We start from the raw sequence: 25,480 nt of genomic DNA, 5'->3' as shown, positions 1-25,480 counted from the left end.
GCGCCTTAAATGTGGACAATCTTGGCTACGATATAGTAATCCCAATATAAGTGTTCCCAATATAAGTAGAATGGGTTGGGGCGGGAGGTCGCTGAAACAGCGGTTGCCATGTTGCCGGAAGTCGTTTGGCGTCATGGCGCGTGTTTAAGCTGTTGCGCCGTTTTTCAATTTCGAAATGTTCAACGAATTATGAATCTGGAGCGCAAATTATTAAGAATGATATTTGGTCCAATTCATTACAAGGACGAAGCATACAGACATAAAATGAAGCATAAACTAGACAACCTAATAAGTGACATAAATATCGTTAAATTTAAAGTAACAAAGACAAAACTGACTAGGTCATTTAGAAAGAACGTCAGATAATTACATTGTAAAAATAATGTGAACATGAAAGTCCCAAGGTATAAGAGACAAGGGAATGCCCTAAAACATATGGATGTATGAGATATAGACTGAAAAATGCATTGTTTCTGAAAAATACTAAATAGGATTCCAAATAAACAACTGACTATAAGAGTATCAAAAATATGTAAGATAAAGATAACCTAGGACGTTTTTACTTTAGTATTAATAAACTTGGATACTGCACATTGCACTTTTAGTAGATAAACATAGTCGTCCCGCAAATTCAAGGTATAACCACGATTTGAACTTTCACGTTTCACTGTGTGTCTTCACAGAGACAGAGAGAGAGTGCGCGAAAGAGGCAGAGCGCAAGAGAGAAAACGCTAAAGTCAAGTTCATCAAAGAACTTAAGTACAGTAATAGTTGATAACATAATTTGCTATTTTTATTGGGAGCTAACCATAATTTTAGTTTATTTTGACGTTTCGATTTCCACTTCGGAAATAATTCTCAAAATAAAAATTAAACAAAATAAAAATAGTAAATTAACTGAAATGTCACAAGAAAATACCTTCAGAACAATAGTTAATAATATAATTACGAGATTGTATATCAACAAAAAAAATGGTACAATCCGATATTGATCGGCATAACTATTAAATATAGAGGTGGGAACGAATTATTTGAAGAGTTCCAAAATACCAAAAAATTGAAATAGTGCAGAGTACCTCAACATAATAGGTACGTTACTAGTAACCTATCAGACCGAATATATAATTACTTCATAATATATTTGTAATATACATAATACGATGAAATGTGTTTTTTTAATGATACCTACAACTAAATATTAAGCTTTCAAAACTTACCTTAAATGTTATGCTACTTTCTTCCCAATTTGGTCTAATCACTTTCAAAATTTGCAAGGCCCCATTTTGGATATCATTTTCACTTACTTCCACATTTACATGTGGTACTTCTTGAGTTTTGAAATTCATGTGTACTGTAATATTCAGCTACCTGTAATGAAAAGGACTTGTTTATTAAAAAAATATGCCTAACAGAAAATAAAAATAATTTAAAAAGGTTTAAAACGTATTTTTAAGTTAAAACAATCAATTATTGTTGGCTACATAAAAATAAGATATGATACCACGTATGTTTTCAACGGGAAATGCTTCAACGAAGACGGCGTTTAGTGGAATTTGTAGCTGAAGTTGTGTAGTTTAGAAAAAAGTACTTGTGCAATCGAAAAGAAATAATCACAATATAAATCTGAAGACTTCTTACTTGGCGAAACTAAAATTCCGATAATCGCCTAATGAGCTTTCTTCAAAATAAATACAAAGGAGACAGATTGATGAATTAGTCGACAAGGGGAGTCTACAATTTGCATTCCACGACCTGTCGATCCACCACGGTAAAAATTATTTGCAAATTAGTTTCTAGTACTCACGAAGTTGAGTAAATAAATATAGCAGAAAGACATTTGAGATTTAACTTCAAAGCAGGGCTCCTGCCATTCGCTTATACGTATTTCGACCTTATTAGGTCTCTTAAAAGCGACTTATGGAGAAGCTCTTGATTGAAAAGAAATTTCTTTCGTCATAATAGAATATTCAGCTCGATTTTAATGCTGAATTGTATACGACTTTCATTTCTGCCAATACTTCTTTTCAAAAATTACAGAACAAAACCTTTAAATTTTTTTTTACAAAAAACTTACCGCCACTACATAATGTTTATTTGGAAACAATGGAAGTTATCAAAGAGATTATCAATTTCTGATTCTTTCGGACGATATATTATAACAAATCTTCTAATTGGTGTTTTAGATGGTAATTCGTCTGCAAATTAATCCTATTTGATTACCTGTAAGCAGCTGGATAAATCCAATACTGTTACAACTGTACGGTTCGTAACCGAAATTTGGATGAATTGTTTTTTCCTGAAATTGTACCTTCTTCTTCTTCTTCCTTCTTGTATGTAAGCTTTAAAGCCTGTTTGTTCTTCAATATTAGCCTCCTAAATTGTTTAAATTATAGCACTATCTTTTTTTTTTTGGTCTATCAATACTTCTTCGTAATAAAAATAACAATGAGCAAAACTGTAGTAACTGTAAAAACACAAGAAGGAGACACAGAAGAATTTGTTATAACTAAAGGTGTACGTCAAGAAGATTCATTATCTGCAACTCTGTTTAATCTTGCCCTGGAATATATAGTCAGAAAAATCAACAAAGGTACACTTAGAACGAGAGAGGGACAAATAATAGCATATGCCGACGATGTTGTGTTAATAACAAAGAACAGAAAAACAATGGAAAGTATGTTAAAAGAATTGGTAGCAGAAGGGAAAGTAATGGGCTTAGTAATAAATCAAGACTAGACTGGGAGAATATATATTTGAAGAAGTAGAAAAGTTTAAGTATTTGGGAATATTAATAACAAACAATGGAGAAAGGGAAACAGAAATTAAAGAAAGGATAATTACAGCAAATAAGACATACCATGCAAATAAAAAACTTCTAAAAAATAAATTACTGAGCAAGAAATCGAAAATGAAGATATATAAAACAATAATTCAACCGACTATGATGTATGCTGCCGAAACCCTTAGCATGACAAAAAAACAAGAGGAAGACCTTAGAATGCTAGAAAGGAAAATACTAAGAGCAATATTAGGACCAATAAAAATTAATGAAAACCAATATAGACAAAGAACGAATCATGAACTACTAAACGAAATTAAAGAGGATATAGTTTGTAAAATAAAACAGCAAAGGGCAAAATGGTTAGAACATATATGGCGATCAGGACCATCTACGACAATATTTTCAATATTGGAATGGACACCAGCTGGTAAAAGAAGACGTGGAAGACCAACATCTACATGGCTACAAGAAGTAACAAATAGGGTGGGCGTAAGGCAATGAAGAGAAAAAACCAGAGATAGGAAACAGTGGAGAAAAATAACAGGAAAAATTAAATAAAGAAAATGAGGACTGATCTACCTCGTGATCTAGAGAGCTTAAGCGCCGTAACCCCGTGTGGGGTGTTTAGCCACAATATATATAATACTTCTTCGTCCATTGGGTGACTTATCTCGTGCTATTCGTACTATCCTATCCTCTGCCACTCTACTAGTGTGTTCGTTCCACACCTGTTTCTGTTTTGTCACTCATTCATTTATGTCTTCTATATCGCATGCTCTTCTTATGTTTTGGATTCTCTCCCTGTCCAACAGACTTTTTCCCTGACATTCGTCAACGTATTTTCATCTCTGTTGTTTCTAGTAGTCGTCTCGTTTTAGATGTGTTAAATCTTGTCGCCGCCGTGTATGTTAATATAGGTCTAATTGCTGCTTTATAGATTATCGTTTTTGTGTCTAGTCGTAGATGTTTGTTCTTCCGAATTTTGTTATTAAGAGATTTTATTTAGCTTAAATAGGTTCATAGGTTAAACAGGGTTACAAAAGAAATAAGATTCCAATTTTCATATGTCATTTCGTTAATAAAAATTTTTCTTAAAGATTCTTTGAAAGTTCAAGTATATAAGGACAGGTTTCCAAATGTTCCTCTACTACTCGAGTAGCTAATTACACGATGTGTAACATAGCTCAACGCTGCAACTTTTATTTATAATAATTCACCTCAGTGAAAGAGTTAATAATGGATTTTGATGACGAATTTAACATTGCCATAAAAAAGTGACAAGAGATTAAAAGAAAAGCTTCATTAAAGTTCGAATTAGCATGTATTAAGTCTAACCACGGATTCGTAAGCCGAATTATTTTAAGTTTATAGGCGTAAGGAATGCCACTTACTAAAGCTGTAGAATCGGCTGAGAGATTTAAAAATGAAATACACAGAGTACAAGAAAATATTGGTGACATTAAAAAAAATGTAACGATGTATTTCAAAAACATTATGGTTATTTACTAGAATAGACGTGGAAAAATTTTAAATGGTAGTCTCAATGTCACTACTAATTTAGATATTGAGTATACTCTAATAAGTACCCTGAAGTATACACAGATAACATCGTTAGATACAGATAGGTCATTTTGAAAAAAAAAATACATATTATCTGACAGAAAACATAATTTTGTGGTAGACAATCTTGAAAAACATCTTGTTGTAAGCTACAACAGTACTCTTAATTCGTAAATGTATGTTTTTCATGTTATAGTCTTCATTTTACGAGTATAAAAATATTTGTCTATAAATGTTTATGTAAATAGAACTAACAGAATAAAGTGATATTTGAAAATGTTTTGTAATGCAACTACTGACTGACATCCATTTTTGGTTGGTTTATTATTTATATAATCAATGGGTATTTAAAAAATGTTTCATATTTCAATAAAAAGTATGCATATGTTTGCAAAGACGTGTGCGTATATATGAGCATATTTTGGAAAATTTTAATGCATTATGTCCGATCTCTTTAACGTCATACCTCTTTAACCGTATATCAAAAATGAAACTTTGTCAAACGTGTTTTATATCCAACAACAATGTGTTGTTAATAAATTGATTTATCCTGTTGCCATTTTGTTAGTCTTGAAATAACTATTTGTGAATTTTATTTCGTCTTATCGTTTCCTGTATTAAATGCCCTTTATAAAAATAAAATGTTTAAACTTTTATAACTTAATTTTATTTTTCTATATGTGGTACCATTTTCTCCTAAAGTAATAAAAACTTGTTCATTTTATGGTGAAAAAAATGTTAATCGAATCAGAATGAGCGTAAAGAAACTATTTATGACAGATTTATCTATTATACAGCTTATCAAGAAATGTGCTATTAAAATGACAAAAATTTATTAATGCCAAGTCAATTAACGCAAATAACTCTGACAATGTAGTTATAGATAACATTGTATTAGTTTATGTATTTCTATTATTACAGTAACAAAACATAGGATGTTCGGGTACAGTTAACCTACTATAACACAAAATATTATTTCTACAAAGTGAAAATGTAAAACACAAACTTACTTTAAAATAATTTAACGCGCTAATGATTGCGACACAAATTCCACACCATTAGCAATAAACTAACAAAATGCATTAATAAAATTATTGAAGTAAGGTATTAAACTAATTTAATTTATAGAAAACTACATTTGTAGAAAAATATAGATATAACAATCGTTAAATGAGATAATATTTGTTTCAGTTTCTTTCATCCAATCATTCCCTGTATTTGCCTATCTTGCCAATCTCTCCCTTTTTGTATCTCTCTCTTTTTGATAATCCCATCTATATCGTCTCCGAAAAAATAATTTGTTGCATCACAACAACTACGTTGTTTCATAAGTAACATTCAGAGGTTCTTCAAAATATTTAGCCCAATTTTTTATTACTTTATTTTCGGCGGTAAGCATTTCCCCATTTGTATCTCTCACGAAATTGGGTGTCCTTATATAGGAGCCTCTTTTATGTTGACTTATCTCTCTGCAAAATGTTTTATTTTGATTATGTCATGTTTTTCTTCTAACTTTTCAATTTCTTGTTGTAGATATTAGAGTATGTTTCAACTGTAGTGGCGGAAATTTCTAGGAACAGTAAAGACTCACCAAACAAAGCAGTGGCGTTCCAAAAAATACTTATGATTTAAATCAAATTGTTAAAGATGTGTACACACAATTTATGAAACAATGGTATTAGATTATTTTTTTGGCAATATTGTACTACGTTTTAATACATATTATTATAATATATCACATAGATATATTGTCTGTATGTGAAACCAGAAATACGTATTACATACTACAGTATTAATAAATATTAATTACAAAGATTGTTTTAACTTTAAAACCTTTATTATTTATATTATTACTCACTTAAACGTCACAAAGTTAAATAGAAGAATATACAAAATGATTGTAATAAAGTAAAAAAATAATACACACATACCATACATACAGTTTGTTGACACAGTAATGTTAAATTATATCAGATCAGTGACGACGACAGTGCATCTTTCATAATCAGATGCACTCTCGTCGTCATTAGAATCATTTAAATGAATTCTTAATTATTCAGTAATTATTTCTTACTTAAAATAAACGTTTTGTTTTGCATCTTAATTTTTTATTTGCGCCCAAACCATTTCTATAGGGTTCAAGTCTGAATGATATGGCGGCAGTTTTAAAGAAACATGTCCACATTTATATTGAATGTGATCTTGTTTGTGTTGTTTGATGATTTTATACAATTGCGGTTTTAACATTGACGTTACAAATGGTAAATTTTTTTCTATCAACTAAGTTATCATCTCCATTTTTTTTTAATTACTGGTGGGTGTTTCATTAATTTGTACTTTGTGATTTGACGCATTATCAGTAACAACAATAGATCCAACAGGCAAATTGGGGATTAACTGTTCTTTTATCCATTTTTCATAATTTTCTGAATTCATATCATCATGATAATCTCCTGTCTTAAAAATCAGAAGGGCATTCTGTATGAAACCCATCTCGCCACCACCATGTATTTTTACACCCAGATTACTCATCGTAAATGAATCACTTTAAAACTTGAAAATTGATACTACTTGGGCATTAGTATAGTTAAAATTGTTAGATGATTATATTTGGACGAAATATTCTTCTTCTTCATGTGCCTTGTCCGTTCCGAACGTTGGCAATCAACATGGCTATTCTGACTTTGTTTGCGGCAGATCTGAATAGTTCAGCAGATGACAATCCGAACCATTGCCTCAAGTTTTGGTGCCACGAGTGTCTTCTCCTCCCTGGACCCCTTCTGCTGTCTATTTTCCCTTGAACGATCAGTTGTAGTACTCTATATTTATTATGTCTCATAACGTGACCCAAGTATTCCAATTTTCTTTTCTTTATACTTATTCCTACCTCTCTCTCTTTACCTATCCGGCGTAGTACCTCTTCGTTAGTCACGTGCTCAGTCCAGGATATACGTAATATACGTCGGTAAGCCCACATTTCGAAGGCCTCTACTTTTTTCATCAATGTTGCGGTCATTGTCCACGCCTCCATTCCATATAACAAAACCGGGAATACATAACATTTCAGAAGTCGAATTTTGAGAGGTAGGGTGAGGCTTTTAGAGGTGAAAATTTGCTTCATGCTAGTGAACGATGCTCTTGCCTTTTCTACTCTTATACGTATTTCCTTCGCTTGATCCCAATTTGAGTTAACTGTTGTTCCCAAGTAGATGTACGAATCCACGTGTTCAATTCTTTCATTGTCTAATATCAGTTGCTGTGGTGGTTGTTGGGTTTTGCTTACTAACATCCATTTGGTTTTTGTGATATTTAGTCTGAGTCCGTATTGTGCACTTGTGTTTTGTATCTTACTCATTAGGCAACTCAATTCCTCCATGCTACTTGCTAGAATCACAGTGTCATCAGCATACCTTATGTTATTAATTATTTCTCCATTTATCTTTATGCCTTCTGTGCTTTCTTCCAGCGCTGTCTTAAATACTTCTTCTGAGTATATATTAAAGACAATAGGAGACAAGATACAGCCCTGTCGTACCCCTTTCTTGATCTCAATTTTATTGGTCAATGTAGATCCTACTTTCACTTTAGCTGTTTGGCCCCAATAGAGACTCGCTATTGTTCGAATGTCTCTGTAGTCGACTCCGATCTTATGGAGAACTTCAATTATCTTTTCGTGCTTTACGTTATCGAATGCTTTTGCGTAGTCTATAAAGCATATGTACACGTCTTTGTTCATATCTCTGCAGCGCTGGATGAGTACCTGTAGACTAAAAAGTGCTTCTCTTGTCCCAAGAGAATTCCGAAACCCAAACTGCGAATCTCCAATGTTATCCTCGCATTTTTTGCTTATTCTGTTGTAAATAACCTTGGTGTATGCCTTCGAAATGTGGTTAATTAGACTTATCATCCGATGTTGATCACAAGACTTTGCTTTTGGTTTTTTCGGTATGGCAACAAAAGTCGACTCTAGCCAGTCTTCAGGAAACTCCCCGCTGTTATAAATATTGTTAAAGAGTCTGACGAGTGAGTCTAGAAATTGACTGTTTGTTTCGCACAGCATTTTCAATACTTCCCCGTATACGTTATCGTTGCCTGGTCTTTTGTTATTTTTAAGACCCTTTATAGCATTCTCCACTTCTGATTTTATAATAGAAGGGCCAGTATCATCATTGCTCAGTGTATACCCACTAGGACGGTCATCATTAAACAGTTGTTCCACATAAGTTTCCCAGATTCTAACTATTTTGTCGGGGTCTAGTTGTAGATTTCCATTATCATCGCATAGCCCTTTCGATAAAATATTGTAGCTTTTCTTTGTTGTGAGTTCCTTTATCTTCTTATGCATATTGTGATAGTCGTATACCTTTTCGCACTGTTCGATTTCTTCGCATCTCTCCGAGAACCATTTCTCTTTAGTTTTTCTTATCTCAGCTCTAATTCGTCTATGGGTTTCGCGGTATTTGGCAGTATCTTTAGTTTTATATATCCGTCTCTCTTCCATCATGTCAAGGATTTCTGCAGTCATCCAGTCTTTCTTTTTTCTCTTATCAGGTAGTAATAACTTAGTGCTTGAAGTCCTAATCTCTTCTTTAATTTCACTCCACTTTTCCAGCGGTTCATTGTTATTTTTAAGGATTTTTGATATTTCGGTATTTAAATTCTCCTGCATCTGTTGTTTAATATTATTGTTGGAAAGCTTCCTAATATCTAGCGTTTCGGGCCTGTTCTTTACATTTGGCTTTTTTAACTTTACTTCAAACTTACATACCACCGGATTGTGGTCTGATGCTACGTCCGCACCCGGGTAAGTTTTTACGGCTTTGATGGAGTTTCCAAACCTGATTGGTGCAGCGATATAATCTATTTGATTTCTGATTATTTTACCAGGTGAGTCTGCCGGTGATTTCCAGGTATAGAGTCTACGGTGCGGGAGCTTAAAGAGAGTGTTAGTAAGTACTAGGTTGTGTTCTTGGCAAAATTGAACTAGACGATCTCCTCTTTCGTTTCTTTCACCAAGTCCGAAATTTCCCACTACCTTTCCTGTTTTGCCTCGTCCTACTTTCGCGTTGAAATCTCCCATTATAAGTGTTATTTCATTCTTTTTGGTTGCCTTAATTAAGATTTCTAGTTGTTCGTAGAAGTCTTCTATTAATTATACGAAATATTAATCAATATAATTAAAACTTTTTTCTACTTTTAAGGACAAAAAAGCAAGTTCATTAGCGGAACGTAATTCAAAATTATTGTGCACATTATATTTGAAGCATTATTTGGTTAAAACATCTCTTTTTGGTGGTAAAAAATATATTAAGTACATATATTAATTTGTCTGGACTAAAGGTGGTAAAAGATGGTCTGGAAGTTATATTTTTGTTTGAATTTGCCGACGGACGATAGATAAATGGTGTCAACTTTAAGAACTTGCTAGTTGTCCAATATCAAATCTTTAGAATTCATATCCGAAATTGGACAGTATAATTTTATCACCCAGTAGACCGAATGAATCTATTTGTTATTAAATACACACACGTAGTTAATTAGGTTACATACACATTTGGTCAATTATCAATAATATAATTTGGACATCAGTCAAAAGTGCTGACAAAGTTAAACTATTTCCATAAATTAAATACACATGTCACGCGAGGTCCGCGAAAATATTGACCCAATTAAAGTTTATATAAAACTAAGATCTCTTGCCTAGAGAGGCATTCAATCAATATTCACTCAACGAACTTGATAGTCTTCAACGATCAACTTCATCAGTCTCTACTCAAAATAATCCCGGGTCTACACCCATAGTGTACGTCTCTACAATAAACTCTGCTACTATTATTTGGTGTTTCCATTACAACTGAACGAACATCTTCACTGAGCCAACGAAGGGGATTTGTTCACTAGTACTTAAAGTATTTGAAAGATATGCACTGTCAAGTTAGTATTGATATTGTACTTGTCCTTTTTTATACTTAATTATTTTTAATTTAGGTAGAGAGAAATAAAATAAGGAACTTACAATCAATTTATTCTACCACGGACGACCAGGTACGCATAATACAATTTACTATGCATCCTCAGGTTTTCTTCGCGGCAAAATTAAATGATGCCGATACAAAAAGGCATTCTTTGTAAGCTCGAAGAACACAGTTATGTAGGATTGCATTCGTCATCAAATAAACTTATTAAAATTATTTCCGTTACCAATAACTTCTATTTATCACGAACCACGAGCCGAAAGCCAGAGTTAAGTACCATTGCTGAAAAAACATAAAACGCGGTATGATGGTAGCTCGACGGGGGGTCGAGTACACAGTGTAAGTAGAGCACTCAAGACGAAGAGTTGATATGCATATGACGGCATCTCATCTCTATACGACGTACGACGAAAGAAGTTCATATTTTTGCTATTAAGCCGCGGACCTATTTCAAGTTATAAGTAGTTACTGTTTACATTAGTTGTATATTCATTCTTCATTCCTGTAATTTACGAGTTTAACAATAAAGTGTTTGTTTCAATTCGAATCGACCCGTGGCCTATAATTATTAAACCCTAGACAACAAAGAAAAACCCTACATTTTGGGGGCCTGTCCGGGATGAACGATGAACGATAAACGATAAACGATAAACGATAAACGATAAACGATAAACGATAAACGATGAACGATGAACGATAGCAGATAGCGGATAGCAGATAAAGGATAGAGGAACAGGATATTATATGATTGACGACACAACAACGCCTTGTTTACCAATACCAACTCAAGTAGATGTGCCAAGAACGAGAAACAGGAGCAAAGAGGATAAAATCTCAACCGATGAAAGATGGTAACAAATTAAAAAACTATTAAAGATGATTTGCTAAGGTAAGAGTTATTTTTCAACATTCTACCAAGCAAATAAGATAAAGACAAAGAAGATAACGTTATTTATATTTATATGACATTTGTGATTTGAAAGTTTTGCATTTGTTTATATAACAGAATTAATAGTATAGTAGATGAACTCTCAGTAAAGACGCACGTGTTTCTTATTATATGAATGAACTATTTTTACTTGACCTAGATTTAATTTTGTGACTATAATAAAAACATTTTCATACATTATTTGAACATTTATGGTATCCGGTTTTTAAACGTTTATGAGTCTTAAGAGTGAATTCCGTAATAAATAGAAATCAATTATAATAAAAATTTTATTACTCCTATTTTTTGTCGACGATATATTTCTGTTTTAGATTAGGAAAACGATAATTTATGTAGGTTTGATAGCACAAATATGCGTTATGGTTATTAAAAGACAATAATCATTTTTGAAAAGGTTTAATTTTTTGCATGTTTATAGTTTATATGTAGTTACATATATTTTCGGTATTGTTGGATATTTTTTTAAAAAAATATTTTATTATTATGGCAACTTTGGGTTCTATCGGTAATATTGGCTATAATATTACTCATGCTAAATTGAGAGTTGCTAAAATTTTACATTATATTTGTTTTACCACTGATGGTGAACCTCGAAAAACTAGAAAAGCTTTGCGTGCTTTTCCTGGATTTCGGCTTGACGACACTTCCGAACAATTTTTGAGTAAATGTCAAGACGTAAGTGAAAATTTTGATCTTCCTGATTTAATTGCGGTATGCCAAATTCTTGGTTTAAATTATAAAAATGAAAAGCATGACGTGGTTGTCCGTATTTGTTCATTTTTGAATACCTTTATTAACGACGACGAAACTGAAGACGACGAAGAGGAGGATGACGTATCAGATATAGATGAAGACGACGAAAGACGAAAGGAAGAAAAAAGACAACTGAAAGACGAAAAAACGCAACTGGAAGACGAAAAAAGACGATTGGAAGAAGAAAGACGGAAAGATGATGAAAGACGTGAAAAAGAAAAACGACGATTGGAAGAAGAAAGACGGAAAGACGATGAAAGACGTGAAAAAGAAAAACGACGATTAGAAGAAGAAAGACGGGAAGACGATGAAAGACGTTCGGAAGACGAAAGACGTGAAGAAAAAGAAAGACGAAGACGTGAGAGAAGAAACGACGAGGATAGACGAAGACGCGAAGAGCGAAATTATGACGAAGGACGACAAATATGTGATGAAAGACGTAGATATGAACGAAATAATGACGAAGAGAGACGAAAATACGAAGAAAGGCGAGATGACGAAGATATTTACATACATGAAGAAATTGGACAAAGGAGTTATAGCGCAAGGAATGACGCTGAAGTTAGATCCGTGAATACTGGAGCGACTGGTATAAGACGACAAGAATCATTTGCATTAAGTTTTAGAGACGTGGAGGACAGCATAAGATCATTTGATGGAAAAGACGAATATCCTATTCGCACGTGGATTATCGAATTTGAAGAAGTAGCTGAGATAACAGGGTGGAACAACCTGCAAAAATTAATCTATGCAAAAAAATGTTTAAAAGGACTCGCCAAATTGTTTGTGCAGTCAGAAAAAGGCATCAGAAATTGGCCTGAATTGAAGAGACGTTTAATAGAAGAATTTGGAGAACAGGTAAATAGTGCGCAGATACATAAAATGTTGATGACGAGACGAAAAAAATTTGATGAGACTGTACAAGAATACATGATTAAAATGAGAGAAATAGCTAATAGAGCTTACTTAGAACAAGAAGTTGTTATGCAATACATAATTGATGGAATACAAGACGAATCATCCAATAAACTAGTGCTATATGGAGCAAAAAATTTTGCAGAGTTTAAGGAGAAAATTAAACTATATGAGAGGATACGCGGTAAGAAGGCTACTGGACAAGCTCAAGTCTTTAGAGCAAATAAAGAAGGATTTAAGAAAAACGAAGACATCGTTAGAAAGGACAAAAGAGAGAAGAACGACTTGAAAAGAGAAAACAACATTACTTGTTTTAATTGTGGAAGTAGAGGTCATAAATCTAAGGATTGCCCAGATAAGTTTAAGGGAACGAAGTGCTTTGGTTGCAACAAATATGGGCATGTTTCAAGTAAATGTCCCAATAAAAATTCGACGAAGGCTACTACAGAAAACACAGCTTTAAATGTAATTGAGGTTCAGCCAAAAACAGCGGTTAAGCTAACAATTAATCAGATCACACTAACAGCTTTATTTGACACAGGAAGTGATATATGTACGATAAGAGAAGATGTTTACGATACATTCTTTAACGATATTTGTTTAACACCCAACACCATAATTTTGAAAGGCTTAGGACAAAATGCGAAAGTTAACACATTAGGATCATTCTCTACACAAGCTGACGTTAACGAAGAGAAGTTTGATCTAACATTTCATATTATCCCAAAAGCCGCGACATCTTTTCAAGCAATAATTGGAAATAATATTTTACAACAAGCATATGTTAGTATAAGAGATGATGGGATAGTAATGCATAAGAGGACGAACGAAAACTTTATTATGCACATTATGCTTGACGAAAAAGATAAAGAAGATGAAGTAAAAGTAGCACACATTGAAGACGAAAAACACAGAGAAATTGTTAGACAGTTAATGGAAAGTTATGAACCAAAGAAAACGAAGACGACAGAAATTGAAATGAAAATTGTCCTTAAAAGCGAGGAACCGATTTATGAAAGACCCAGACGATTATCTGTTTCTGAAAAAGAAGAGGTAGACAGTCAGATAAATGAATGGTTAAACGAAGGTATAATTAAACCTAGTTGTTCAGATTTTGCCAGCCCAATAGTATTGGTAAAGAAGAAGGACGGTCGCACAAGAATTTGCTGCGATTATAGAAAAGTAAATAAAAACATAATAAGAGACAGATTCCCACTTACCCTCGTTGAAGACGTGCTTGACTGTTTACAAAGTGCAAAAATTTTTAGTACGATTGATTTAAAGAACGGATTTTTTCATGTTCCCGTAGAATTTAGTAGTACTAAGTACACATCGTTCGTGACGCCCAGCGGACAGTTTGATTTCCTCAAGTGTCCATTTGGACTGTGTAACAGCCCAGAAGTATTTCAGAGGTTTATTGCTCACATTTTTAGAGAATTGACGGCTCAAAAATATGTAATTTACTATTTAGACGATTTTACCAAATTTGTTTGGCTTTACCCGACGAAGTCGACAACGAAGAAAGAAGTTATAAGTTGTCTTGAAAAGCAACGAAGAATATTTGGAAACCGTTCTCAAATGATAACCGACCGAGGTACAGCATTTCGATCAGAGGAATTTAAAAGATATTGCCAACAAGAAAACATTCAACATGTTCTAGTCACAACTGGAGTACCACGAGGAAACGGTCAGGTTGAACGAGTGAATAGAACAATCATCCCTGTTCTTACCAAATTGAGTTTAGAAGAACCTACGAAATGGTATAAAAATGTTGACAGTAATGCATTGAACTCTACCTATCAACGAAGTATAGGTACTACACCTTTCGAAGTATTGGTTGGCGTAAAAATGAAAAATAAAGAAGACATTCGAATCAGAGAACTCATAGAGGAAGAGGTGATTAAAATATATGATGAAGAAAGAAAAGAACTTCGAGAAAGATGTAAAGAACAAATATGTAAGGTACAAGCTGAAAACAAAAAGGGGTATAATTCTAGAAGAAAACGAGCAAAAATTTATAAAGAAAAACATTTAGTTGCAATAAAAAGAACCCAGTTCGGCCCAGGACTTAAACTCAAGATAAAGTTCTTAGGTCCATACGAAATTGTCAAGGTTAAAGATAACGATCGTTACGATGTTGTTAAGATTGGTGAGCATGAGGAGCCAATGCGAACATCAACGTGTGCTGAGTATCTTAAACCGTGGGTCGACAATGAAAGCGACGAATCCGAGTCGGATTCTGAAGAGGATGGCCGAGTGTAGGATTGCATTCGTCATCAAATAAACTTATTAAAATTATTTCCGTTACCAATAACTTCTATTTATCACGAACCACGAGCCGAAAGCCAGAGTTAAGTACCATTGCTGAAAAAACATAAAACGCGGTATGATGGTAGCTCGACGGGGGGTCGAGTACACAGTGTAAGTAGAGCACTCAAGACGAAGAGTTGATATGCATATGACGGCATCTCATCTCTATACGACGTACGACGAAAGAAGTTCATATTTTTGCTATTAAGCCGCGGACCTATTTCAAGTTATAAGTAGTTACTGTTTACATTAGTTGTATATTCATTCTTCATTCCTGTAATTTACGAGTTTAACAATAAAGTGTTTGTTTCAATTCGAATCGACCCGTGGCCTATAATTATTAAACCCTAGACAACAAAGAAAAACCCTACAGTTATAAAAAAAATTAAATATTATTATATTTAAAAAAAAATCATTTATTTAAAAAAGTTTGGTAGCTTTGGCGTAAATTAAATGTACTAATGGTATTTTATTTAATTATAAAGAATTGTTTCACATTTATGTTGAAAATTAATGTTATTTAAAGACTTTCCAACAATATATCCAACTTTCTTCGAGCAGCTTACACAAATACATATTTAAATAAACGCAACGAATTACCCAACTATATAAATTAAAACTGGACAGACGGTAATAACATTATTTTAATTGTTGTTTTTTCTGTGTAATTGTAGAAGTATATTATTGACTACAAAACTATTTAACAAAAACATTGGCAACAACAATTAATTAAAATATGGTTAGTGCTGGTAGTGTCAGTTGCTTATTTTTATCGTAAACAATTTATTGCGCCATAACCTCATACTCGCATTAATTAAAAATCATTCTGTGAAAAAATAATTTCATGGAAATTATATCAAGGAAAAATTGTTACATTCAATACAGATTTATATATATATATATATATATATATATATATATATATATATATATATATATATATATATATATATATATATATATATATATATATATCGAGAAAAGGAGTACGACCGTCAATCATTGAAGACACAAAAGTGTGTTACCTTACAAAGACATGTAGCAGTCAATGATGTTAAAAATATGAAAAAACTTACGAAACTGAACATTCAGAGTTAACGTTGTATAAAATAATTAATTGAAACTAGGTATAGTTTGCAATTTAACAAAATTAGCACAGCAAAAGAACATGTGATAAAAATACATGTATAAAAAAGTTATTATAAAAACTTAAGTAAAAAACATTAAGGTTTATTTTAAAGTGTAAAGAACTAAAAAGATCATACGAATGCACTTCCAACAAATTTATTTAATAAATTAGATTTTAATTTTAACTCTAGGTAACATTATAAGTTATTTAGATTAATAGTAATAACATAAAATGAAGTTACCAGTCTTTAGCTTACTGAGTCTCGCCGATAAATGAATTTACAGGTTTAACACCCACGAAAACACGTGAAAATAGGTGGCCTTGAGGTCAAAGTGACATAAACAGCAAGGCCACCTACCAACCTCTATATATAAGGCGGTATATTCAAAAATTGTGATAAATTTGGTTGACAGCTTGTCGTTAAAAAACCAAACAATGAAAGGAAAAGGTGGTTAAAATTACCACTCACCCCAACAGTGATTGATCTGTCAACAAAGAACAAAGCATGCGAAGTCAATCCAAAATACCATATATTATAATATTATGACGTCACTAGTTAGCCAGCTAACAGGTGAAGATTAATACAACTTCCACAGTCCAAAGGTTCAAACATTTAGGACCGTAATGAGAAAGATTCTATGAATCAATTTCAGTTTAATTTAATCAAACAAGTTTATCAAAAAGAACAATTACTTAATTATGTAAAAGTGATATTGACAAATATTAATAAAATATAAGTTGATAAAACTAAGTTAAGGAAGGAATAATTTATTTTATTTTATTTTTATTTAAATTTATTATATGAAAATGTAATAACAAAACCCCAATGTGGGACAAAATTTAAGTAAACAACATATCAAGCCTAATTCTGTAAAATTAATGCATGATAAATTTGACTCAAATTACTAATGTCGGTTCTCTTATTAAGGGTATTAGGATGTTTTAATATTGAACACATTTCTAAAAACTGTCTTTTTACGAGATTGCGTTCAGTGCCAAGAATTTTAACTTCATTAAAGTTTACTTCGTGCTTAGTGTTGATAGCATGTTAAATTAATATCACTGCGGTGAGTCGTAAGACGCCCTCTCAGTGATCTCCCTGTCTGACCGATGTAACATGAATCACACTCAGCACAAGGTATATGATATATTACATTAACTTGTTCCAGAAGGGACAGAGGTGTTTTAGTTTTAGAAAACAAATTCCTGACAGTCTTAGCATTATTAATAGCAATTTTAACCGGTACGTTGTTATGTTTGTACAGTTTAACGAGTTTCTCAGTAACTTGAGGAAAATAAGGTAAAGATGAGTAATGGGTAGTTGGATTCCCAAGTACAGTATTAGGCAGAACAGTGTTATTAATTGAATTATTTGATATTGTTCTGAGTTGGTCACCATTGGGTATGTCATTTAAAGAAGAGCCATAACTTTGAGTATAAAGGTATTTATTAATAAGGGAGGATGGATAGGAATTCTCAATCAGAATATTTTTAAGTAATTGAAAGGATTCCCTTCGATTAATCGGATGTATCAGTCTATTTAGCCTGCAGCTTAAAGCTTTAATAAGGTTTAATTTATATTTAAAGGGATGACAAGAGTGGTAGTTGAGAAACCTATTAGAGGCCATTGGTTTCCTGTACCAACTTGTAGTAAGGATGTTATCTCCCATTCTAATGACACATAATAAATTTAAATAAAAATAAAATAAAATAAATTATTCCTTCCTTAACTTAGTTTTATCAACTTATATTTTATTAATATTTGTCAATATCACTTTTACATAATTAAGTAATTGTTCTTTTTGATAAACTTGTTTGATTAAATTAAACTGAAATTGATTCATAGAATCTTTCTCATTACGGTCCTAAATGTTTGAACCTTTGGACTGTGGAAGTTGTATTAATCTTCACCTGTTAGCTGGCTAACTAGTGACGTCATAATATTATAATATATGATATTTTGGATTGACTTCGCATGCTTTGTTCTTTGTTGACAGATCAATCACTGTTGGGGTGAGTGGTAATTTTAACCACCTTTTCCTTTCATTGTTTGGTTTTTTAACGACAAGCTGTCAACCAAATTTATCACAATTTTTGAATATACCGCCTTATATATAGAGGTTGGTAGGTGGCCTTGCTGTTTATGTCACTTTGACCTCAAGGCCACCTATTTTCACGTGTTTTCGTGGGTGTTAAACCTGTAAATTCATTTATCGGCGAGACTCAGTAAGCTAAAGACTGGTAACTTCATTTTATGTTATTACTATTAATCTAAATAACTTATAATGTTACCTAAAGTTAAAATTAAAATCTAATTTATTAAATAAATTTGTTGGAAGTGCATTCGTATGATCTTTTTAGTTCTTTACACTTTAAAATAAACCTTAATGTTTTTTACTTAAGTTTTTATAATAACTTTTTTATACATGTATTTTTATCACATGTTCTTTTGCTGTGCTAATTTTGTTAAATTGCAAACTATACCTAGTTTCAATTAATTATTTTATACAACGTTAACTCTGAATGTCCAGTTTCGTAAGTTTTTTCATATTTTTAACATCATTGACTGCTACATGTCTTTGTAAGGTAACACACTTTTGTTGTAACTTCTCTATGGATGTTTGGTTTCATATTGTTCTTTTTAGATGAACTGATGATGCTTTCTGAGCAGAAAGCGAAACGTCTTCAATAAATAGATGAAGTAGCCACCTTCTTTGTCTTTTATTTCTCCACTTTGACCGAAAAACCCACCACTCTTCGAGTGTACCTTAGTATATATATATATATATATATATATATATATATATATATATATATATATATATATATATATATATATATATATATGTATATATACTGTCTGCTACGAATTTTGACATGTCTTCACAGCCTACTTGATTTTTGGCAATATACTGAGTAGATTGCCACTTTATTTTATTGTATTGTTGATCTACAGACCATTACAAAGAGCATTATCATTTGAATGGAGTTCATCATCATCAGTGGCATTACAGCTTATTATGAGCCAAAGCTTTCTTCAGAACAATCTTCCATTCGCCCCTGTCTCTGGCAACTCTTCTCTATGCTTTAACTCCGATGGATTTTGGTTATCTTTAATAGATAAACAATCTACCTGTATCGTACAACAATAGGCCACTCCATTCTAGCATTTTGTTATAATTATGTTATTTGTTTGTCTTTAATATGACATGACTTTTTTAATAATTTTCTTTGTAAAATAAATTTTGAATTAAACTTAAACTAAAGAAATACGAGCACTGGTGTCCTGGATGTCTTCTGCTTAGATCTAACAAAAAAAAATCTCAAAGCTGCATGTCAAATAAATTGAAGAAAGGGCAAATATATGGAAAACAAAACTATGAGGGCATAAGAGTTGCCAAATGGATGGACAAACGTCCTGTATTAATGATTATTGCAATTCCCAGCCGTACAGTAAACCTCCAACCGACAGGAAAAAAAATAGACAAGGTGAAAACATTCTAAAACCACCTGAGGTTATTGCGTATAATAAGGCAAGGAAATTTGTGGACTTGTTTGATCAAATGTCTTCATATTATACCCCGTTAAGAAAAAGCATTAAGTGGTATAAGAAAGTGTCGAAATTTGTCTTGGAACATGCATAGTAAATACGTGGGTTCATTTTAATAATTTTCGTAATAATTATAAAACATGCATTATGTTATCTATTCGTGAAAAAATTATTGAAGGACTTTTACAAAGGAAAGTTACAGAAAGTCCTCGTGAACCAGATATTGTTCCAGTGAAAAAAACCAAAATTATCTCTGGTAAAGCATAAGTTACAAAAATATGAAAGTAGTACTCGACAAAAAAGAAGACGCTGCTTTTCATGTTATAAGAAAATTCAGGATACACAGGGATCAAAAGTAGCCCGAACAAAAACAAAAAGAGTGTGTACATACTGCGATACATGTGAGGATAGACCAACTATGTGCCTTCCTTGCTTTAATGAAATTCACAAACCCACTTGAATATTACTAGGAACACTCCAGAATCATGATTTACAATGTATAAACTTTGTAAATCATGATTTGGGATTTATACAATGAATACACATTGTAAATCATTATTTGGGAGTGCTCCTTATAAAATTTAACGTGTCTTGGTTTGTTTATTTCTAGTGCATCTTGATTGTAAGTTTAGTATAGTTTTGTATAATGTTTGAACAATCTTTTAAGTTTTGTACAATATCTATGTTATACTAGAATGTTTTAATTTTAATAGACTATTTTTACTGCAATTTTTTGCCCTTTATTTGTGACCAGGCCCAACACCGAAAGGTACAAATGGGTCTACTGTTTAAGTAAGTAAAGTATTTGTGACCATATAAATTATGATATGTCAGAACGGCGGCAAACCCATATATTTAAAACTATACTTTAAGTGTGTACGCAATATAAACAACATAATATCTATTAACTGCAAGGTTTTAGAGAGTTAAGAAATAGAAACGTACCGTGTACCACCGGTGGCCACAAGCGGCTGAATGAAAAGTTAGGTATGTACCACCGGCGGTACACGTCGTCGCGAACGTGTTAAATTAAAAGTTACTAAACAGAAAAAATTTATAAACTATAAATAAAATTTAGATTATCTTATAAATCTAATGTCAATTGCGATATGATTTATTTACAAAGCTTTTCGAAAAGTACATTTTCATTCAAATTCACAATAACTATTAGAAAACTATAATGCACAAACCTGTTAATAACAATCTTACTGGAAATGACACAATCACATAAAACACAACCGGCATTTTATACTATTTCGCGACGGTTTTTATCTTACAAACATGTAAAAGTTATTTTTAGGTGTTCCTACTATCAACAGATTGTAACGTTACATAATTTGGTTCAATGTTTTATATACACCTTAACACAGTATAACCTGTGGCACCGTACAGGAGTAAGAAGGTTTAGTATAAATATATTCCGACAAGTTCGGAGTGTATATTTTACACGTTTCGGTTTTACTTGATTGTTGTATGCGATTCTTACTCGGTATAGAACATAGAAAGTATATACTATTGTAACAATTATGGCTAAATAAGTAGTATAGTTTCTTTTACTATGTGCCTTTTTCTCAGCGTAAATTAGAAACCGCTACTTATGTTTATTTGCATAAAATTTACACAAATATTTACATCTTTTTTTACATTTCACAAATACATAAAATGTAAAATAAATATAAAAACAGACAAAAAAATTGGTAGAATCAGAGGAGGAGTAGGTAAACTGGGTGGCTGCTCAAAAAACAATAGAAGAGTTACAGAAGGAAGATATGGATACAATAGGGGAATTGAAAAATACATAAAAATTAGTAGTAGTAGGAAAGTGAATTTGGTAAGGAACAGAAGACGATACACTGTGTCATATTGGTGGAACCAAGAAATAGATACTCTAAAAAAAATATATACAAACAAGAAGTAGGGCACAAAGATGTGAAAGTCAAGAAGCAAAAATTAATACAAAGAAAATAGAAAGATTCTATGGATGAAAATAAACAAGACTAAAAAGGAATGTTTGTCAAGAAAAAAAGGAAAACTTTATGGAAAGCACTAGAAAAAGACACATGGAAGGATGCCTACAAAATAGTCGAAAAAACAATAAAGATGAAAATGGCTTATAGTTTAGAGAAAAATATAAGATGGGAGGTGGCAATAAACCTGTTGGCTTCTCAGAGCAAAGTAAAACTAAAACAATCCACATTTGAAGAGACAACGATAGATTTAATAATTGAGGAATTTAGAAAGACAGGAGAAGTTATAAAGTACAAAAACGCACCGGGTCCAGATAGTACACCATCGGTGTTAATAAATATTAATCAACGCTAACCAAAATGCCTGATAATAGAACAAATATTTTAACCTTTGAAACTGATAGCCCAAAATGTATCATCATTAAATAATAAAAACTACTTAAAACCAATTTCTTTAAAACGTAAAATATTTGACCAATGTGTGTTGCCTGTGATGACCTATAGTGCCGAAACTTTGACATTGACAGTTACAACTTCTAAAACGCTGCAAATAGCTCAGAGGAAAATGGAAAGGTCAATGCTGAGTATATCGCTTCGTGACCGAGTTAGAAATGAAGACTTAAGACGAAGAACAGGAGTTACCGATGTAATTTCCCGAATTGCCACACTGAAATGCAACTGGGCCGGAGACGTTGCGCGAATTAGTGATGAAAGGTAGACGAAGAGATTGCTTGAGTGGAGGCCGAGGTTAGACAAAAGAAGCAGAGGAAGACCCCCTACTCGTTGGACTGACGATCTCAAGAAAATGTCAAGAAATTGGATGAAAAGTGTTTAAGATAGAGCACAATGGAAAAAAATGAGGGATGCCTATATCCAGCAGTGGACTCAAAGGGCTGGGTGACGATGATGATGAAGTTTGTACGCTCTGACTCATTTCACATATACGAGAGGAAACATTTTGTTAGATTTAGCGGCTATAACAATTACTACTATTACTTTGCTTACTACTATTACTCCTGGGAGAAAGTTCTGGTTTAAGTCTGTATCAAACTATATCATTTTGATTTTTCCTTCTTTTACTCCAAATCATGTTTCTTACAGAAATGTATCCAAGTGTTGCTACGCCACTGGTAGCAAGCAATTTCTAATTTCATAAGATTTACCGAGGTAACTTTCTCCGAGCAAATTCCAAAGAAACCGCTGGTATAAAGCATTGAAAAGCTGTTTTTAACCATTGAAAACTGGTACCTAGAAAATCCCCGGTTATCGATCATTAAAAAGAGAGTTTTTGCTACCTTATAAAAATTTCGAAGAAATTTCCCCTGACCCCTAATAGGTGACGCAGTGATAATTTGAAAGTAGTTACGTAGTCAGTGTCACATTGTATCCCTGCTTAGCTGGTCGCGTCTTGGTTAGAGTTTTCAACTGTCGCATATCAGTCAGTGTCAAACTGTATCCCAGCTTAGCTGGTCGCGTCTTGGTCAAACCTAGTTATTGTTATATAAGTATATTAATACTGAAGGAAACATCCTTGGTTCATGTGACAATTTTATTAGTAACATATTTAAACTGTAACAAAATGGTATTGTGTGGTGTTTCGCGGACTTGTGTAAATTGGACAGTGATCGGCGGTTTAGAGATAAAAAATTTGCGCTGAAACTTTGGCTAAATCTTAACTTAGTTGTAGTAACAAAGTTAATCATTAAATTACGTATTGTTTAATGCTTGTGTTTTTATTTCCCACGTTAGTGGGTGGTCCTTCGAATTGGAATTAATTATATTAATTAGTACACTTTAAATGATAGTAAGATCGCCATCCTAATTTGTGGAAAAAATCTTCAATTTATTTCTACCAATATTAGTTTGCAAAAATTAATATTGTATTATTTTAGATTGATATTTAAAAAGTATCTTCTAAATTAATGATTTTACAAACAAATACTACCAGACAACAAGGTTTTAAAATAGGAATTTCATTCATTGATGTCCCGTTTTTAATCCAATATTATACTACAAAGAAGGGGGGAAGGTTTGGAGACCACTCTAAATATTTAGAAAAATCGGAAAAAACAAAGATTTTCGCTACTTTAGTTTTATTGGACATGGTATGCTAAAACATAATATAAATTTTCATGAAAAAAGTGTTAGACCGTTTTCTAGCAAAATTAAAAAATTCAGTTTTAATTTTAACACTCCGCAACTTTTTCTGAGTGAAATATTGCATATGGGTAGGCTTACCATACGTCCCGGTTTAAGCAGGATTGTCCCGGTTTTAGACATCGGTCCCGGAGTCCTGGCCGGCTTTTTATTTTATCCCGGTTTGTCAAAACTGTCGTAATTTAATTTTTTTTTTTGTTAAGTGATTTCACTCGAATGATTTTTTTTCCTCCTGGATTCATATTTACTGATAATAAATAAGATTATTTACGTTCGTATTATATAAACAATTCTAATAATGATGACTGCGCGTCTGATTGATAAGATATTTTAATAGGGTTCCCACAGAAGATGTGCTTTATTCTCGAAATCATCAAAATGACCAATTCAGCAATTCACCGTATCACATTTCTTAAACACATTATTTCAGTGAGTCGTTAACGAATATAAACATTAAAAAAATCAACAAATGATGAATTAAAAAAACCAGATCTCAGTTCACCCTAATCATTTGCAGTGTGATTACATTTCGTTTTTTTGTGAACGGTGGTAAAATAAGAAAACACTTTGTGTTTTATTTAAATGCTGTGTTTAATTTAAAATGTCGAAAAGAAATTGCAAATTCACAAGCGAACTTGAAAAAAAATGTTTTGAAATGTGAAATGTCAGAATTTTCAATTGCACACGGTGGGCGAGCAGATATTAAAGATCATTTAAAGTGTGCAAAACACAAGACTGGTGTAACGGCGATTGGAAGTACTTCTTCTATAATTTTTTTTTTTTTTAATGATGATCCCATTTAAAACGATTTAGTTATTGCAGCTAAAGAGGCCACATTCGCTTACCACACGGCAATGCATTATATAAGCTTCAAAACATCTGATTGTACGTCGAAATTGATTTCAAAATTTTTTGAATCAAAATTTGTGGTTGCAGAACCAAATGTGACTCGATCATTTTAAATGTGTTGTGATTATTGTTTGATACTTTTTACCATTAGAAGGTGTACATGTGAAACTATTGAATTTTGAGTCCGTTCAGGGTGAGACATCGGAAATATTAAATCAAAATATCATTACGTCGTCATGATACACTACAAAAAAAGTAGCTGCATTTTGTGGCGACAATTATTATTGTAATACAAATTTTGGAGGTGTGAATAGAAGAGGACAAAATAATGTTTACAGAAGACTTAAACAAGAACTCGGTGTAGATATTGTAGGAATTGGATGTGGCGCACATATTGTACACAATGCACTTCAAAATGCTGTGGATGGTTTACCAATCGAAATTGAAGCACTAGTTGTCAAAATATATAAACATTTTCATATCTATACAGTTCGAGTAACTCAGTTAAAGGAATTCTGTAAATGTGTAGGTATGGAATATAAAAACCTAATTCAACATGGAAGTACCAGATTTCTTTCTCTTTT

At 32.4% G+C, this 25,480-nt stretch overlaps 1 protein-coding gene across 3 annotated transcripts in view; it reads right to left on the bottom strand.

Annotated features, from left to right (window-relative positions):
• The window catches only part of eas (ethanolamine kinase 1), a 129,302-nt gene that overhangs the window by 47,075 nt on the left and 56,747 nt on the right, over nucleotides 1–25,480 (bottom strand). For all 3 annotated transcript variants that reach the window (XM_072534571.1, XM_072534570.1, XM_072534569.1), the window contains exon 2: nucleotides 1,218–1,368. In XM_072534571.1, coding sequence (XP_072390672.1) covers nucleotides 1,218–1,346 — 129 coding nt within the window. In that variant the 5' untranslated portion in view covers nucleotides 1,347–1,368. The remainder of the gene's footprint in view (nucleotides 1–1,217; nucleotides 1,369–25,480) is intronic.

The sequence above is a fragment of the Diabrotica undecimpunctata genome, chromosome 6 (genome assembly GCF_040954645.1).
Source record: "Diabrotica undecimpunctata isolate CICGRU chromosome 6, icDiaUnde3, whole genome shotgun sequence".
Taxonomy (NCBI): domain Eukaryota; kingdom Metazoa; phylum Arthropoda; class Insecta; order Coleoptera; family Chrysomelidae; genus Diabrotica; species Diabrotica undecimpunctata.
This window is presented reverse-complemented; position numbering and strand designations above follow the sequence as displayed.